General features: G+C 46.3%; 1 protein-coding gene across 12 annotated transcripts in view; it reads right to left on the reverse strand.

Annotated features, from left to right (window-relative positions):
- The window catches only part of ZC3H4 (zinc finger CCCH-type containing 4), a 56,034-nt gene that overhangs the window by 28,115 nt on the left and 8,622 nt on the right, over window positions 1–19,297 (reverse strand). For 10 of the 12 annotated variants that reach the window (XR_011966877.1, XR_011966879.1, XR_011966878.1 and 7 more), the window contains 12 exons: window positions 14,890–15,109; window positions 13,275–13,385; window positions 11,179–11,401; window positions 10,665–10,816; window positions 10,274–10,370; window positions 10,052–10,191; window positions 9,595–9,708; window positions 9,167–9,278; window positions 8,657–8,766; window positions 2,911–3,275; window positions 2,370–2,773; window positions 723–974 (listed from right to left, as the gene is read on the reverse strand). Coding sequence is in view for 9 of the 12 variants with exons in the window: in XM_072608102.1 (XP_072464203.1) it covers window positions 723–974; window positions 2,370–2,773; window positions 2,911–3,275; window positions 8,657–8,766; window positions 9,167–9,278; window positions 9,595–9,708; window positions 10,052–10,191; window positions 10,274–10,370; window positions 10,665–10,816; window positions 11,179–11,401; window positions 13,275–13,385; window positions 14,890–15,109 (2,300 nt within the window). In the remaining 3 variants the exon portion in view is untranslated. The remainder of the gene's footprint in view (window positions 1–722; window positions 975–2,369; window positions 2,774–2,910; window positions 3,276–8,656; window positions 8,767–9,166; window positions 9,279–9,594; window positions 9,709–10,051; window positions 10,192–10,273; window positions 10,371–10,664; window positions 10,817–11,178; window positions 11,402–13,274; window positions 13,386–14,889; window positions 15,110–19,297) is intronic. The other 2 variants (XM_072608099.1, XM_072608105.1) reach the window with 2 other exon arrangements.

Genomic DNA, 19,297 nt, shown 5'->3' on the forward strand with positions numbered 1-19,297 from the left:
CCAGGCAGCAGAATAAGGTCCGTGCAGTCCATGAAGTCAAGGGGAAATAGGTGTCCAAAGCCTTCAGCCTGTCTCATGGGCATCTACTCTTAGAACTGTATTAAACTCATTTCTCTGCTACTCAAAATGAGGGGATAGGAACAGAGAGAGCCTTGGCCTGAGAAGATAGGCTTGCAGGTCCAGCTCACACTCACCACAGCCTGGCCTGGCCTATGAAAGAATCACAGGAAGACCTGCTCAGGTGGAGGTGGGAGGAAGGCACTCTGTGAACAGCCAAGGGCCACTGAACCCAGATCAGGGCTCCACCCAGCTGCCACCTAACCTGCTCCCACAAAGGGCCATCTCTCCCTCTCCCCCCTTGCCCACCCTGACAGTGGCGTCAGGGCTCCCTGAGAGGCTGTGAGTGGGCCTTGGAAGGCAGATGTGCCTGATGACAGGTGACTGTTCAAAGGCCCAAGTCAAGAAGCAAATGTCTGTCTCTACCACTCGGACATCCTTCGAGACCTCTTCGGACCCTAAATCATACTTTAGCCTTCATCAACTCTTAGGGCCTTGGGTGCTATGGCTCAGTCGTCCACTGTACAAGCTGTGTTGTGCACCTGCCAACAGCGGAAGGCTCTCTCCCCGGCTGGCCGGGCACACAGACTGCAGGACGCCGGCTCCGGCCACGCCACAGTGAGCACAGAGAAGGGCCCGAGGCCCTGGGGCACAAACACACTTGCCTTCCTCATTCTCTCGCTCCTGCTTGCTGCTCTCAGCTAGCCTCCTTGCCCTTTCTTCTTCCTGCTGCTTCTGCTGGATGCGCAGGTATAAGGCCCTCTGGGCAGAGGGGAGGAAGTCAGGGACACTGGTGGCGGGCTGCTGTCTCCCAGGGGGCCCTGCTTCCAGGAAGCCATCAGGCTCCGGGGGCTGCTCTGGGAAAAGGTGCTCTCCTGCCTCGCCTTCCATCTCCAAATAATGTCCATAGTCCTCTGCTGGGGGGAATAACCATGGGGCGAATCATTAATCTTTGGGAGGCAGGTAGGAGTTGCATTCCTCAAGGGACTACCCTCACCAGCGAGAACACAGACCCACTGACAGAGCCCTTGAGGAAGTCAGTTTGAACTCCAAAGCCATTCCTGCCCATGGATTCCCAACCCATGAATTTCCAAGAAGAGACAACGATTGGGTTCTTTCTCCCCCTACTCTTGACCAGAAAGAGTCTGCTCCCTCATGCAGCTTTAGGAGAAGCTCATGTGCACTCTTTGATGGCAAAAAGGGAGAAGAGACGGTCAGACTGCAAGGTATCCATAGTATGAGTGTGCCCCTGAGTCTGAAGGTCCAAGAACACGGTTACAGCAGGGAGGAGCAGCTGGGACTACTGGGAGCTAAGGGAAGGACAGATGGATGCTAATGGCTTTAGGAAGAGCCACATCAGCAAGGTGGAGGGAGTGAGTGCATACCTAGGCTTTCTCCTCTGCATGCAGAGAAAGAATGTTTTCATTGGGATTCACTCTAAATGGAGAAATCATTTGGGAATTGTAAAAGCAGGTTCTTTTCTACTCATGGAATAAATTGGAAAAAGAAAGTAACGGCTGGGCTACTTGTACGGACCTCATTAACACTGCCACCTCTGACCCCAGGACCAAGCACAGGGCCAGGCATCCCAATGCTTACTGACTGATTTAGGCTTGTTAAAAACAATATACATTTCACATTTAAGACTGAAATAGTGCAACTTCATATATATATACATATATATACATATATATATGTATATATGCTTTTTTTACTCTAAGAGTTCTATCTCTGCATTGTATAAGGAAAGTGCTGAGAATAAGCAGATTGTTTTAAAGAAAACAGAGTAGATGGCTGTTGTTCAGGGGCGGCTACCGTCCTCCTAATAAGTGTGGCCACACCACCCGTGATGAGTGTGTTGCGTCAGTCATTTCTGGGGAGTGACTTAACTAAATCCTCGCTCCCTTGCTGAAGGAAGGGTGAGAAGTGCCACCCACAGACAGAACCTGCAGCAGCCTCGGAGCCAAGCAGCTGGCCTGTGTATTAACCATCGAGCAAACAAGGAAGAGTTTTTCATGGAGAAGAGACAAGGAATGGAAGTGAAAGCAAAGCCCCAAGCCTGCAGACCACAAGAGGCACAAACCTGAATCGATGCACAGAAAAATGCCATTATTATCTTAGAGAAGTTACTGTAAGAACTGGAATGGAGACATGCAAGGGAAAGGCTCCAATGTGCAATCACCCCTCAGCTCTTCTTGAGTTTGTTAGTAGATGTTAAGTGTCCCTTCCCAATGATTCAAACCAAATGGAATCCTCTCTTGCAGGTTTCCCCAGAGCCCAGCTGCCAACCCCCATCCCAGGAAAGCACGTACCTGCCTCCCCCATTAGTCCAGGGTCCATCTCCATGCCTTCCTGCTGCTGGTAAAAGTTTTCATAGAAGTTCTGGGCTGGTGGAACAGGAGGCATCATTCCGGAATGTGGGGAGTCTCCAGGACCAAAGGGCATCATTGGTGGGCCCCCAGGGCCCATGGGGGGGCCAGGATTCATCCCAGGACCCATTGGCAAGTCCGGGTGCATGTCTGGGTGCATATCCGGGTGCATGTCGGGATGCATGTCCGGGTGCATGTCAGGATGCATGTCCGGGTGCATGTCAGGATGCATGTCAGGATGCATTGGTCCTGGCATGGGCCCTGGGGGTCCCATGTTGGGCCCAGGCCCCATTGGCCCTGGGGGCCCCCCAGGCCCAGGGAATCTGGGGGGAGGTGGAGCAGGGTGTCTAAAAGAAAACACAAAATGGGATTTTGATTCTACTAACTTCCTACATCATTCTAGGTCTCTTTGAGGTCAAGGAGGCTCTGCCCTCCACCCAGAGCTCTCACTTCCCCCACAGCCTGCCTCCAGCTCAACACTCACCTCACCCCCAGCTTCTCAGCCAACTGCCCCGTGGGCCGAACAACAATCTCAAACAGTGAGGGGATCTTCTTGTTGTACATGTCCTGTTGCTGCTGAAGCTGCTGAGGAGAGAGGGGCTCGTGCGATGGCATGGGCATGGGCATCTGGGGGGGCCCAGGAGGTGGGGGCGGGGGTGGGGGCGGGGGGCCTCCAGGCATGGGCCTGCCGTTAGGAGACGTTGGAGCAGGGGGGACAGGAGGACGTGGTGGAGTGGGCAGGAGACCGACTCCTGGGGGAGGCTTGGGCAGAGGGTTGATGCCCTGCTTTTTCAATTCTTCCACTTCCTTCTCATCTTCTGCACCTGCTTCTGCATCGTCAGCTAACATCTACCAAGGAGAGATGGAAACTGGGCATAAGGGTAGAATTGGAGGGCAAAGGCCTGGGGGAGGGCAGAGGTAGCACCATAGCAATAATATTTTCTTGAGGTAAAACCTGAACTTGGTCAAGAGACCCCAGGCCCAAAAAACTCATTCCAACATCAGAGACATGGCCCTGACCTAGGGGAGAAAAGACCAGAACTGTGGAGAAAGGAAAGCTGTGCTAAGTGAATAAAGAGCTACCAGACAAGTCACGGAAGCCCCTTGTGCCAAGCTAACTGGGGCCCCGGGAGCCCAAAAGGCAGACATGAGAGGCTCAGACTGGGGAACTGGGGAGAATGCAGGGCCTTGCTCATGCCAGGCTCCGCCTGGGCCCTCCAGCTAAAACCCTTCAGTGACCAAGCGGGGGGCCTTTGCTTGGCCTTGAAGGCAAGCTTGGTCTTTGGCTCCTCTCCCCTCTTGCCAAACGATTCTGGAGATCTCCTTGGGCTGGTATGGTCCACCAAGCAGGGTGCCAGGCACTATTAGGTGCTAAAGGGGATACAAAGACAAAACCAACCTGTTCCTGCCCTCTACCATGGGAAACAACACATACTCCTATAAGTGAACACAAAATATACACACAGGAAACGCTAAATACTTTTCTTGGTGGGTGGAAAACACAAGCAGAGTGAGAGACAATGGCTAGGAATCAAGGAGAGAGGCCTGCCACAGGAAGCCCAATTAGGAGGCTACAGGAATAGCTCAGGCAAGAAGTGACAAGGGTCTGAAAGGGATGGCTGGCTGATGTGCTGCGGAGGCAGAAGCATAAGATTTGAAATGATCCCTTCAGCAAACTTGCAAGGAGAAAATAATTCCACATAAATCATCAGCATTTCTGTAAATTATCAACAAAAACAAACAGGAAGACAATGGAAGAGAAAATTGCATTTAAAATAAATTCAAAATGTATCAAATACTTACAAGTCTACCTGCCAAGAGTCCCACAAGAACTATATGAATACAACTACAAAATGCTCCTTACAAAAATAAAGACAGACATAAACAACTAGAAAAATATTCATTGTTCAAGGGTAGACTGAGCCAACACAATAAAAGTGAAAATATTAACTAATTAATTTACTTATTCAGTGCTGTGCCAATCAACCAGAATTCAAGAACTTGAAAAGGTGATAACAAAATTCATCTAGAGGAACAAAAAGGGAAATAATAAAAAAAAATGTGGGAAGGAAAAGGACCCCAAGAGTATCAAATAGACTACAAAGTAGTGATCACCAAAACGACTGGGAACCGCCTAAAAAACCAAGAAGTCGATCAGTAGAATAGATTAGGTATAGAACATACAGAAGCAAACAAACCTAGAGGCCTAATGTTTGATTAATAATTGTTATCATGATCATAATTAGAATTATGATGATAAATATAATTATCATGATTTATCATATATTATTCCATATAATTCAAGTAATAAATGATTTGTTAACTATTAAATATAATGATGACAAACTATTGTTATTATTATTCATCATTGGTACAGACCACACAGAAGCAGAAACCTAGCGCCCCAATGTTTTAAATTCAAAGATTCCAGCTAGTAGGGTACAAAGAACTCACTATTTGAGAAAAAACTGTTACAAAAACCAGAAAGCAATCTGACAGAAACTAGATGTAAACCAACATCTCACACCACATACCAAGAGAAGTTCCAAATAATATAACTTATATGGTATAACTTAGCAATAAAGGGTGACATCATAAACAAAGTAGGTAAGAAATGACTTTTCCGATGCATGGATAATGATGAAAAAGATCACACACAAAAAATTAAATGAATACTGACTGCATAAACTTTAAAAGTTTTGAACAAACAAAACCAACATAGCTAAAATTGGAAGGGAAGTGGGGAACCACAAAAAAATCTTCGCAATAAGTTTCTCTGATAAAGGTTTCTTTAGTATAAAATAAACAGGGAAATGATTCAAATTTATAAGAGCCATTCCCTAATGGATAGTCAAAGGACAAGAATAGGCAATTTCCTAAAGAAGAAATCCATGCTACTTAGCAGCAAATGAAAAAATGCTCCAAATCACAAACTAGAGAAACTTGAAATAAAGCAACTCTATGGTCCCACCTTACATCCATCAAATTGACAAAGATAACAAAACGGGAAATGATGAACGTTAGAGCAGCTATGGGAAAACAAGCACACAAATCCCACTTTTGCTGATGGGGTCAATGAGCTCATTCAGTATGAGTGGTATGAAAGTGAACCCAAAGCCACAACCTAGACCCAAGTATGGATGGGGACAATGCCGCCCCAGGATCCCAGGGTTGAGGGAAGTGTGAATTGGTACAGTCATTCTGGAAAATAATGCCCAAAAGTCAGTGAACTGTGTACACCCTTTGACCCAACAGTATCACTAACTAGACCTATACCTCAAGGATCAAAGAAAAAAGAAAAGGACAGATGTAGAGAAAAATATTTATTGTAGTTGTTTTTGGTTTTGCTTTATAATGTTATAGACCTGGAAACTAAGAGGGTATCCATCAACTGGGGACTGGCTAAGCAAACTGGAACATATGAATGGACTGAAATTTGGAACCTCGGAAGATTTATATCAACTGAAATGGCATGAAGTAGCAGAACCAAGAGAACCATTTATACAATACCAACAGTCGTAAAGACAACTTGGAAAGACTTAATAACTCTAATGAGTACAATGACCAACCACAGTTTCAGAGGATCCATGATAAAGAATGCTACCCATCTCTTAGAAGAAATGTGATAGACAAAAGGTATACAGATTGAGACATTTATTTTATTATTTTTAAAATAATTTGGGAATTGGTTTTGACTATTCATATTTGTTACAAGAGTTCATTTTTCTTTTTTTTTCCCAAAGGAGAGGAGAGAGAGAAGGGATAGAAAATAGATTTTTAATTTAAAAAATTAAATTAATTTTTTTAAATGACAAGATTTGAAAACTTTTTTTAGATGATGAGCAAGGGAAGAGTAAAGACTATGGAATGGTTCTCAGGTTATGAGTTTAGGTGACTCAAGGACAGCGACGGCCCCAGTCAGAAGGAGGCAGTTCCAAAGATGGAAGGACATGGGGAGAAAAGGAATGAACACTATTTCAGACATGTTGAATCTAAAGGAGAATGCCCAATAACCAAACTGGGAAGCAGAATTGGAGCTCAGGAGCAGATTTAATAGTAGTGGCCTCTAAGAGGGTCATTCAAGGAAGGGAGGGCTTCTGTAGGCAGATATACATAGGGAGGAGAATCCCAGGACAAAGGGAACAGCAGGGAGGCCCGCCAGTACTGCTCTTGGTTTGGGAAAGCTAACCTTTTCTAGGTAAGGCATGAATGGCCTACTTCCCAGTTACCTTCTTTTGAATTTAAATTTCCTTCTAAATTCTAGAAAACCCAAGATGAAAGATGCCAGGGACAGAACTGATGAACTCTGAACGTAAACTGAAGCATACTTTTTTAAACTCTATTTTTATTGTTTTATTTCATTTGTGTTTTCTTTTGCAAATGACCTCACACATGTAATCAATATCAAACTGTTTGCCTTCTCAAGGAGGAAGGGAAGGAAGGGAAAGAATTTGGAGCTCAAAATTTTTTTTAAAAGTAATTGTTAGATTTTCTTACATGTAATTAGGAAATATTTAACAAAACAAATAAAAATAACTTTAAAATAAGTAAGTTTCCTTTTAAATAGCAACTAAGCTTACTTTTTTCCCTTTGAAGATCTTTCCTTGAAGATCTATCCATTGACTTTAAATATTCTATTTGGTTAAGTTTTCTATTGGGACAAGGCATTTTTTAATAAAGTTTAATTTTTTCCTCAACTGTGAATCTAGGATAAAAGAGATTGATTCTGTTCTCCTGCAGTAAAAAGACAAGACCCACCACACTCATCAAACTTACTTTGGGTCCAGAGCAGGGACTGTAGGTTTTTGTAAAATGGAAGATCACTAGAGGGTACTACTCTGTAAAATCCTGCTCCCAGGAGCGGGGACTGCCACTGTTTGTCTCTTGGTCACACAGGAAGTGGCTGGGGGCTCTACCCTACTGGAGGTGCTGAAGGATACACACCCTATAAGTGCCTAGCCTGCTGCCTCAACAGAAAACACTGTTCTAAAATAACATGACACCAGAGCTTCTTGAGGAGTTGTGAATCCACATCATCAGTGAGACAAAAGCGCTCTGCTGCCCAGGTGGTGCTAGGAGTAGCTATATCTGGCAAATTTTGTAGCACTAAGTGATCACCTAGAGCAGGCCTTTGGTGGGCCACAGGTTGTGTAGGTCCGAGCTACAGAAAGTAGCGTTTACATCATGTGGGTAAAACTGAGGAGCCGGTTCTGACTATTTTAGAGAACAGACCTTTCTATGAGAACTCTTCAGTTCCATTACCAAAGATGTCTGTCTTTACTACTAAAACACACCCAAATAAAGACTGGAGGCAAGAAAGACCTGATCTTTTACAAATATTTACTGTTAACCCTTTGCTAGGCACTGGGCCAAGTGCTGTGGATACAAAAGAAAAGCAAAGCTGGCCCCGCTCCTATCAGGGTGCCAAGGATACACAAGCCAAGCACAGAGACTGCCCAAGCCTGGGGAGATCAGCAGACGCCTGCCTATGCCCCCCTAACAGCTTGAAATTCTGCATGAAATGGCTAGTTTCTGGTCTTTTTCAACAGCTAATTCTAAACTGATTTACATTCATCACCATTACATTCATCACCATTTCACCACTTCCCCAACTAACTAGTGTCCTTGCCACTGGTCCATCCTCCACTCAGCTGTCAAAATGATCTCTCCAAGATGAGATCTGACTGCATCATTTCCCCTATTCAATAAACTCCAGTGGATGGACAGAAGAGGCCAGGGTCACTGGATGACAGAGGGTGGGGTGGGCAAGCTGGGAACTACTGGGTCTAGCTGTCCCCCAGGCCCAAAACAGAGGCTCTCCCTTCTCCTCAGTCCCAGCTCCAGTCCCCCCTTCATCTCTAGGGAATCTTTCCCACTCCTGCTCCTGCTCTCCCTTTAGTCCCAGTGCCTTCCCTGTGTTAATTTATGTCACAGAAATCTTATGTGTCCATAGGTGCTTAGCCTGTTGTCTTCCCCATCAGGCTGTGAGCTCCTTGACAGCCGGGACTTTTGCCTTTCTTAGCAGAGTGCCTAGCACAAAGGAGGTGCTTAATAATGTTTACTGCCTGCCTGACTCCCCAACCCAGCCACCCCATCCTCTAAAATAAGACATCTCAGCACCGCCTACACTCCATGTTTTCAATTCCAACAATGGGTCCACTTCTAGACCACAGAGTCTGCCTGGCCTCTTAGCTGGCCAGCCTCCAAAGTCGTTCCCGCCCCATGTTTACCTTGTCCAAAAGCTCCCTCGTCTCTTCAGTGAGGGGGTCATGGGAAAACATGCAGTCATCACCATTGATACAGTTTCCAGTTGTGTGAAAGAGCTTACAAGGAAAATCACGTTTGTAGAGGTCAAGGCAAAATCCTCTGATGTCAGATCATGAAGCGGGGCGGGGGGGACTGACCTGTTCACCACCTTCCTCAGAGGAGGATACAGTGGGTCATAAAAGAAAAGGGTCTCCCTGAAGACTCCAGTCCAGTGAGTTTCTGGGTGACCACATGCCCTCAGTTCAGCTGCCTGGCGATTCAGAGGCTGCCTAGCAGAGCATTCATTCCCAAGAAAGAGGAACACACACTGGGGCTGCTCCCCAGCCTCAGGCATTGTCCATCCATCCCTCCCTCTGGCAGGGAAGTGTGAGGCCAGGTTTTGGTAAACAGTCAAGAATGAGAGGGAAGAAGAGAGAGGGGAGAGAAGCAAGCTCTCCTTCCTGGAGTTATCACAGCCAAAGGTCAAAGGATATCATGCATGTACGGGCAGTTCTCGGCTCTGGCACAAAAGCCTGTGATATAAAACTTGCACAGCTCACGCTTCTTTGGCAGCTCAATATCGTGGCTAAAATTGCAATGTTCTCCCTGCAGAAGGACAGAAAAAGACAGCGCACCCACGTGCACAGCGTGAGGGGTGTCCCTGCCCACTGCCTGCCCTCCACCCCAGGCCTGCCTGCTCCTGATGATTCTTTCCTTTAGGAGGCCCTTGGCCAACATTAAAAGCAACATCGTTGACACGCCACGGCCCACTGACACCAACGTTAGAAGACACAAAGTCTGGGGATGTAGGCGTGCACGAGACTGAGGTCTGTGCTCGGCTTCCCAAGGAGGGCACCAATTGCTCTAGGTGTGGCCTGGCCCTACCATCCCCCAAACCCATCTTGGAGGGGCCCTGACTTACCCACGTGCATCGGCCTTCCACAAAGTACTTGCAGATGACCTTTCCCTTCTTGTCTGACTGCTGGTGAGGCTTGTCATGGTCATTCCTCCGATAGCTGCCACCGCCACCACCATCCTGTTAGAGCCACAAGGAGGTCAGTGGGGAGGGGAAGCTATGAGGACAAAGAACCAGAGACCCAAAGAGGAGGGGGAGCGAGCAGGCCCTGGCCCCTCCTTGGGCTTGCTCTGCCTATATCTCAGAAAGCTTCATGCTAGGACTGGCTCCTGAGAGTTTATTCCAAGTGACCTTCCTGGACATACCAAAGAGTCACCAAGGTAACTGGGAAACCCCTCAGAAGAAAGGTGCAGAGGCAGCAGGTCACCCCCAGGGCAGAGGGCAAGGTGGGGGCATTGCCTGCTGTTCTCACCAGCAAACCCAAGACCAGGGACCCCCAGAAATCCCCTCAAAGCCCACTCACCCCCATGTCCTCATCGTAGAACTCATCATCATCATTCATCCCTCCTTTGTTCAGGCCTCCCCTGCTCCCGCCTCGACCACGTCCTCGTCCCATCCCTTTGCCTCTGCCTCTCGAGCCTCGGCCTCGGCCCCGACTTAAGCCTGTGGGAGACAAGGAGCAGCTGGCTGGACCTCCTCTACCTGACACCAGCCACAACCCCCCCACTCAGACACCACCACATACCTCGCCCTCGGCCGTCCTTCGGCCGGCGGTACTGGTTCAAGTCTTTGGAGTACTCGTCGTAGTCCTCCTCACCCATCAGCTCCTCATTCTCTCCAAACTAGAATTCAGAATGACAAGGACACCCAGTGTCAGGTACTTTCTCTCTGTCTCTACACACACACTGTAGGATGAACCTGCCCATTATCTCCATACCCCAACTCCTTTTTTAAACAGCATGTAATGTTTAAATGTTTAAGATGTAAACAAGTTAGTTTCAGAGCAAATATGACACAGAAAAGCTGTGGGTAGAACTCCAGCACCAAAGAATGTTGGAAGTGGAAGAGCAATGGGGTTCTCTACTAAAGACACACCAACACACAAGCAGAAACAACCCCAGAAAAGTGACCCATACTTCCAGTTCCTCTTCATAGAAATCTTCTTCCTCCTCTGGATGGTCTCCCATAGAGCCTCTGCCTCTTCCCCGGTTTCCTCGGCCCATCCCTCTCCCTCTCGATCCTCCACGTCCTCCTCGGCCTCTGTAGCCTCTACCTCTGACTCTGGCTCCTGCAAGACGGTTGATTAAATTGTGTGATGTGAACAGAATCAGAAGCCAGAGAAGAAAGGCTGGGGATATGGAGCACTGCCCACAGTGGCAGACTTGGTTGATGTGTGCTGGGTCTCTCTTAAAGGCTTTCTTCCTTTTTAATTCTTTGTTTCAAGAGATGGCTCAATTTGCAGGGGCATGAGAGGGTTAGGCAATATGGGAAAGAAGTCAGGCCCATGCAGACATCCCTGCCTCTTCCCACATCACCTGGGCCAGAGGAGGGAGCTGTGGGTGACCCCGCACCAGGTTCCAACAAAGGCTGCTGATCCTTGGTCTATACTGTAAGAATGAGGCTAGATTGTGACACTCTGGAGCAGCTCACCTCGCCCTCGGCTGTTGCCTTCCTTGGCCCGTCTATATTGGTTCAGCTCTTTGGTGAAGTCATCATACTCTTCTTTGCCAAGGTCCTCCTCCTCTTCCCCTTCATACTCGCCATACTGCTCGTTCTCATAGTCATCGTACATGCTATAATTCTTGCTCTCCATTTTTGAGTAGCCCTTCTTTGACAAAGGGGCATTGTGGGATGAAGGATACTGCTGGTGAGACTAGAGAACCCAAGAAAACATGAAAAAATGAGCTGAAGCAGCCTGGCCCACTTATTGTAACTGCATCATCACAGGGCACCCGGTGCCTGACAGGCAGAGCCTTCCAACCCTGGCCATGGGCTCATCCCACTGTGACAGCCATGCCTCCTCTGCCACTGCCCCCATGGCCCCTGAGGCACTTGGGTAAGGGTCTACCCAACAGGACATGGCTGGGACCTGAAATGTTTATGCAGCCCTCTGCAGCTACATGCTCCAAGTCTGTTCAGCACTCTGAACAACACAGAACCAATCACAATTCCACCCTGCCAACCCTCTCTCAACGGAGAGAGGATGGACTCATGGAGGTCTTCTTAGGGACATGGCCAATGTGGGAATCTCTAAGAGGGGTTGAGTTTTTCTTGCTTTCTCAATGAAGGGAAGGACGGGAGTAAGAAAAAGAGAATGTGGATCTGAAAATTAAAAAAACAACCATGTCTAACTCCAACAATACCAAAATAAGTAAAATAACTACAGTCTTTCATGGGCTTAATTTCCTCTTCATAATGGCAGTTTCCCAATTTACAAAGCCTTGCACACCATATGCCACAATAAATTCCAAAAGGATCTGATCTAAATGTAAAAAGCAAAAAAGATAAAAAATTATGAGGATATAGGGTTGTTATCTCAACTCTGAAGAGGAGATAAATTCTTAGCAAGTTGTACCTGAGGGTAAATTATAAGAGATAAAAGATTAATTTGATAATATAAAAAAGAAAAGGCTTTTGTATAATTTTTAAAAACTATACGAAGAAAGGTGGGAATAAAAACTCGGAGAAAACCTTTCCCTCAAGCACTTTGATAAAAGGTTTCCAATATCCCAATTTAGAATGTGAAAAGATGGCTAAGGCATCAACCTCCCATGCTCAGTGCGAGAGCCGCACTTCACATGCCCAACAAAGATCTCTGGAAGCAAGCAGGACAAAAAATAAGCTTATCCCCATTTTACAGAACAGACTTTTTTATAACACTTGAAGGTGTGCGAAGTACTCTACATGCATTATCTCCTTTCTGCCTGAAACAACCCTAGGAGACAGAGGCTTCAGATATTGTCATCTTCATTTTACAAAGCAGGAAACTGAGGCTCACAGAGATTAAGGGGCTTGTCTACAGTCATGCAGTTCATGTCAGTACCAAGAGCTGCACTCAAGTTTTCCTAAATCCAAGTTAAATGAGATACTGTATATAAAGGACTTTGCCAACCTTAAAAGGCCTGGATAAGTGTTCATTTGTTTTATCATCATCATTGTCTTCATTAGGCCAGGGCAGGCTGAGGTTCTAAGTGTTTAGTGGAGGGACCTGCCTGGCTCATGGAGATGCAACTAGTCTGTGTCACAGCTGGAATTTTAACTCCGACAACAAACTTATGGCACTTTCCACTACACCACACTAGAAGGTCAAAACCTAATCTCTGATGACCCATTTCCAGAACACTAGAACAGTGATATCCACTTATTCTCAAAGAGATATTTGATTTGGCTTAGGGTTAGGAGAGAGAAGAAACGGGAATTCCTTTCTAAGGAGCAAAAAACCTATCCAAAAGTAACTTAAATTTATGGCAAATTCAAAGATAATAAATATGACAGGATGGGTATTCCACTTCTAATACATAAAAAATTTCTAACTAGGTTCCAAAGGCCACACGTTGACTTTCAGAATCAATCCCTAAATCTTGAAGGAGAGACTGCCAAAGAGAACATCCACACACACTTCTGCACAATATAATCTCACCCTGTTGGGAGCACACACAACGGGGCGCTTTGCTCCCCGAGCCAAGAACATTGGGGTATAAACAATACCCTGCTGGAATGCTCATCTATCTTGTCACTGTACTCACAGATGAATACGGAGGGCTGTAATCTCGATATTTTCGGTGGCTTTTCTCACTGGGGCTGAAATCAGAGTCATCGCTGAAATCGGAGAAATCATCGCTGGAAGATGCATGTCGCTAGAATAAAAGGGAAGCATATTTACTGTTTTTATTACAGAAAGAAGGATCTGTGACTGGAATGGGAGGGAACGGAATTATCCACAATGGAATTACCTTTGTACGCCCCGAAATGTTTACCTCTACAGAGTCTATCACATCCGTTCCCTTCTTAAGACAAGCCTTCATGTCTTCCCCTCAGGGCTCTCAAGAAAGGCTATTAATTCATCTCGGGGCCTCTAATTTTGCCTCTTCCTACATTCAATGCGACAGCAAATATTTGGTGTGTGTTCACTGCATGCAAAGCATTCTCCTAGCCAGTGGAGAATCTAAGGCATGGTCACTGTCCTTTCGAGGCTTAAAGCCCAGCAAGGGGGACAAGCCCAAACTGTAACTGACACCATCACATTACAAGAATATTAGGAAATCTCAAAGGGCTGCCTCAAGTCCGACAGTCAGGAAGAGTAGATTACCAGAGAGAACCTTGTGGAGGATGTGGTATTTGAGCTAGCATCAAAGGTTCTTTTCAAGACACAAAGGGAGAGAGACTTGCAAGCACAGTCCTGGTGTCAATCACAGTGAGAGAGCGTGGTCCTGCCAAGCTGGAGCCCAGGGGGCTTGAAAAGGACAGATGAAAACAAGGGGCCTTGAATACTGAGCAGAGGAATCTGAATTTGAATCAGTAATAGGGAGCCACTGAAGATAAGTAACATAGCCATCTCTGTGTGTAAAAAAACATTCTGATATGAGTATGAAAGATGGATGGGTCCTGGTGAGAACAGAGGCAAGAAAACCAGCCAGAAGACAAGTACAACAGCCCAGAGGCCACGTCCTAGGGTGGTGTCAGGGGGAGTAGAGAGGGAGAGGATACAATGCAAGACATCACTTGCTGCCTAGACATTGAAGCTGAGAAATGCCGAAGTGAAGAGGCCTTTAAGGACACAAATATTCAATGTACTGACACCACCAGAGGAATTTTCCTAATACAGTATCCGGCCCATGGTAGACATTTAATAAATGATTGCTGGCTGACGTAACGGATCACATCACTCTGATGCTCAGAAAGTGTCCCCATCTCCCCACTGCACAAACCTCTCCATTCAGTTGGCTTTGAGGGCTGCACTTTCTCTCCCAGTCATTTTCCCTTTGTGTTCATTAGGTTCTGGCCATACTGAACTACTCACTATTACCTGAATGCTTCCTGTTCTTTCCAATACTGGTCTCCTGTTAGACCCAGCTCCAATGCCACACATCTTCCATGTCATCCCTGATCCAGCCCATTGGAGCTGGAAGGAACATTCCAGAGGGGACTTTGTGTCTCTCCCCAACTTCTATTCCAGTTATATGGTGCCCAGTCTGAACTCTCACTAGAGTGTAAAGGTCTGGATTTCTGGAATTCTTCTCCAGGATTAAGCATAGTATCGTGCCCCAGTAGGTGCTTAAAAAATGTCTGTTTATTCATTTCAAGCTGATTTAATAGTGAGTAACAGCAGGGGAGTGAACCTGAGTGGGGATTGGGGCGTACCTTGTGCTTAGATTTCCGCTTCCTCTTGGAACGTCTCTTCTCCTTTTCCCGTTCCTTCTTTCTCTTCCGTCTCATCCTGCGGTGAGCCTTCTCGTCATCCGAGTCACTGTGATGCTTCTCTCCTTTGTCTCGGCGGCTTCTTTCTGGCCCTGCAGAGAAGTCCTGGGCCTCCTCGGCCCCATCATCCTCCAGTTCTCCTTCCTCCAATTCCCCATCTTCCCTGTAAACCAAGGGAGATCCAACATGAGAAGGCTTTTCAAGTAACCAGGCTTCGCTCTGGTTTTGGTTTTGCCATTTAAAATATAACAGGGAAGAGAGAGGTCCCTATTGTACTCAAAGATACAGGATATCTTTCTCTCTATAGACAGAGACAGAAAGAGATCTAGAGAGGAAACCAGTAAGAGACAGAGATAAAACTCTCCCTAGGACGACGTCTGGGATCGAGAGTCATTGTCCTGCCTCACCACCTCTACACAAATGGCTTGCCACTTTTGGCACTGTCATTCTGAACACATGTAGCAACAGCAAAGTCTAGACCACCATTAGACTAAGCACAATCCTAGAGAATCCCCAAATGTGCTCACTCTGGGAGGAGTGGATCAAAGGACAGAGGTGGGAAATTGAGAAAAGAGGCAGCAGCATCTACAAAATGTCTAGTTTTGAAGATCTGGGGCAGACCTTGTGCCTCAACCACATGGCCACATCTACTTCCAGTCTAAAGTCTCTGGGACCATGCTCGAATGTGACAAGCTGAAAGACACACAATGCCCCACCCATCTTACTCCCTCCCCATCTTCTGTTTGGCTGAACAGTGGATCTGGAAGCACAAAGTTCTGAGCTTAAACTCAGCCAGAAACACTTATTTATCCTAGACAAGTCATTTATCCTCTGTCTGCCTCAGTTTCCTGAATTGTAAAATGGGGAAATTCAGAGCACTTATTTTGCAGGGTTGTTATGAGGATCAAATGAGACAACATTTGTAAAGTGCTTACCCAGTACCTGGCACATATCACCACTCTCTGTGCCTCTCTAAGTTCCTCTCCACCCTCTGAATACCAAAATCCTCCCATTTCTACACCAAACACACCACTCTTTCTTACTCTGAAAATTGAAACTGCTCTCCAAAAAAAGAGCACCTCCAAACAGGAACCTCAAGGAGAGAAAGAAGGAACTGGGAGGGACAGACCACAGGGAATATTCCTCTTTACCCACAGACAACCCTCACACAAACTCAAGAGCTGAGAAAATAAAATGGGCTTCAAAATTCCTTCACCACAGGCCCAAGAAACATTTGCTTACGACTACAGGAATTCCACCAATTCTGATTAATCAGTAAGTGCCCCAAAGGAAATGAAACAAGATTCCAAGGACCAGCAGGGGAAAATATGATTTCTTCTCAAAGACCTTATTAGCAGCTTGACTTAAGGTCCAGAAAACCATTTCCACAACTCCATTTTTGTACTTCTCCAATGGGGACCGTATGTCTGAAAAATGTGAGATGAGCAAGGTGAGTAAGCAAGAGGAAACCTATAAAGGCCTTTCCTCTGGTCTCCACAAACAACACCTGTAACTAAGAACGCTCCCGCTCTGCCGCCTTCCTGTCTGGAATTCTCCTCCTAGGGGCCCAGGACTGCTCCTCAAAATCTAAACCTGACTGGATAAAAACTTCTGCTTAGCCTCATAGTAGCAAAGTACACAAGGGGGAGTCTAGTTCACTGCCCTCCCAAACACAAATGAATCCACTTCAAAGGACCAGGCAAAGCAGACTCACAGGGAAGACACACATGGACACACTTCTGCCAGGGACAGACACGTGGACCAATGGAACCATATCCCCACTCCAGAAAATGCCAGCTTAGGGAAGAACCTGGCAGAATATGGCAAGAGACTTTCCCATGAGGTCCCCTGGAAAAAGGAGGCCCATTTTCCTCCTTCCTCTTGGCACTTGCCCCAGCCCCCCAGGAGGGGAGATGGTTAGTCAGGTACACTGGTCCACCTGAAGGCAGCTCCCTGTAGGAGCCCTTTGCTGCCCCAGAGGGAGCTCAACAGAAAACCTAATTGAATCCATCTAAGAGCAAATCCCTTCGGGACAAACATAAACCTCTTCACCAGGGGCAGGCATCAGTGGCTGCTCCATAGAGCAAAAGACTCTGCTCAGGTGTCAGGCTTACCCAAGAGAGCACCATCACTCTGCATGTGCGATGCGCTGATGGTTTATTAAAGGGATTCCCAAGGCATGTCTAAATCTATACCTGGAGACCTGGGAGAGAGGGGAGAGAAGCTCCTTCTGATCACTGAGCGAGCCTTCAGAAAGATATTAAGGACCTGAAGAAGGACAATTAGCTGGAATTCTTAAGTTTCATTGTGGGGAGTAGGGAGTGTCTTTGGTCACCATGAGAAAAAGGCAAATGATAAGGAACAAATCCAAGTTAAATATACAACAACCAGTTGATACAGAATCCAGACATCACCACTTACACTGGAAGGGTCCTACTTAAAGGCTGAGAGAGGAATTGGAGATGACACCTTAATGGGGGAAACCAAGGAAGGGCTTTCCAGGGCTGAGCAGACTAGAATTCCATTTTGTCAGGTGTGAATTCAGTCAAGTATCCTGCCTGGTTCCATCTGAAGTACTCTATAAAGGAGAGCGGATGGTCAGAGGGAGACCAGGAACCTGACAGAAAGATCTCTCTGATCTGCCTTGTTCACTGGCCTAACACTCTAGCTTTTCCACCAAAGGGGTTGTACTGGATGACCCTACATACTCTGAAAATGCGATCAGTTCCTTGAGCACTCATGTTCAATGAGATTGTACTTTGTACCCTGGGTAGTAAAGCCCCAGGACATTCATTAAACCAAGGTGGAAAAAAGGAGCAGGTTCAGAAAAACCTGATATAAATTCATGGCTGACTGACCCATAATGATTTATTAGGGAAGCCAGGGTGGTGGCGCGTCCCTAACTTGCTGTGGCTGAATTTACGGAGCACAGCTCTGCTCCCTCCACCTCTCACTGCAGCCCATATTAGGAGAACACTGAGCTTGATGGACCATGGGTCTGAGCCTGCCAAGCAATCCTAATGACCTCATGTTCTTCAATCCCCCACCAGGTTTTCTGAACTAACTTCTTCGGATCATCTCACAAATGATGAAAGACATACTATATGTAAAGTGTCGAGATGAAAGAGGGGATTCTTAAATGATTCTTCAATGATCAAGTATCCATTTACTTGGATCCTCCTAGCCATTTTCTAAGACTGAACACAATTGATACCAAAAACAATGGCGGGTGGGGGGAAGGACTCCAAAAAACAAAGGCAAATAGGACAGAAGGCAGAATGCTGGAAGAGAAAATTCTCAAAAAGGCTCAAAATAATCTCACAGGAAAGGCCCATTCATCTACACCTATTTAGAGACTAATCTTATTACCACCAGTGATTTGATAAGGTATCCTTCTATTGCTAAAACTTACAATGAAAAAATAATGGGGAAACCACTCAGTAATTTCAGCTAGCCAGAGCTGGCCATCAAAAAACAAGGCATGGTGCTTGCTTGCTGTATTCATACCTATCTCAAAGCAGGTCATTGAGGGAAGGCAAGAAAAGGCTGATTCCTCAAACAGCCAATTCTACCCCTTCCTCCCCCTAACTCCTATGCATCAGGGGGTCAAAAAAGGGAAGAGAATGAGAATTTATTAAGCACCCACTATTGCCAGACAATGGACTAAGGACCTGGCAAATAGCTCTTCTTTGAGAAGCAGAGCCAGAAGTGCCTTTTGACTTTAGAGATTAGGAAACAAGAAGCCTACAGCTTGGAAGTGGTTTGGCAAGATGACACACCTTGTTAGGACTAAGGCCAGGGCTCACAGGGCTTAGGGTCATTTTGCCAAGCCGTCCACTGTACAGTCATCTGACAAGTGAGGCCTACAGTGACAAAGGGACTGGACCAAGATGACCCCAAAAGCATAAAGCAGAGACGGGATGCAAAGCTGGGTTTCCAAAGTCACAGTACTACAGTAGGTTAGAACCCAGAGCTTCCCAACTTCCACTTGGGTGTTCTTTCCATTACAGACGGCCCTCTCCCCAAAACATCCTACTCAAGAGAATTAAGGGATCTTTTTCTGAATCTCCTGAGCAGCAAACCCATCCTAGAGAATTAACCAAGGGTCAACTGGTCAAGAGCTGGACTACTGCCTCCTGAGCTCTGCAGTGAGAACCCAAGACATTCTTAACAAATACTTGCACTCCATACATGACTGGGCTCCAACAACTGTTCTCCCTATTTAGGAACAACCAACAGCTAGAGGACAAAACACCATCAGTGTGTTGCTGCCTATCGGAAGTACTAGACAGGTAGCCTAAGAAAGCCTGCTTTGATAACCCTAAAATGGAAGTCTCCCTTGCTCAGAGCT

The sequence above is a fragment of the Notamacropus eugenii genome, chromosome 5, assembly GCF_028372415.1.
Source record: "Notamacropus eugenii isolate mMacEug1 chromosome 5, mMacEug1.pri_v2, whole genome shotgun sequence".
Lineage (NCBI taxonomy): Eukaryota > Metazoa > Chordata > Mammalia > Diprotodontia > Macropodidae > Notamacropus > Notamacropus eugenii.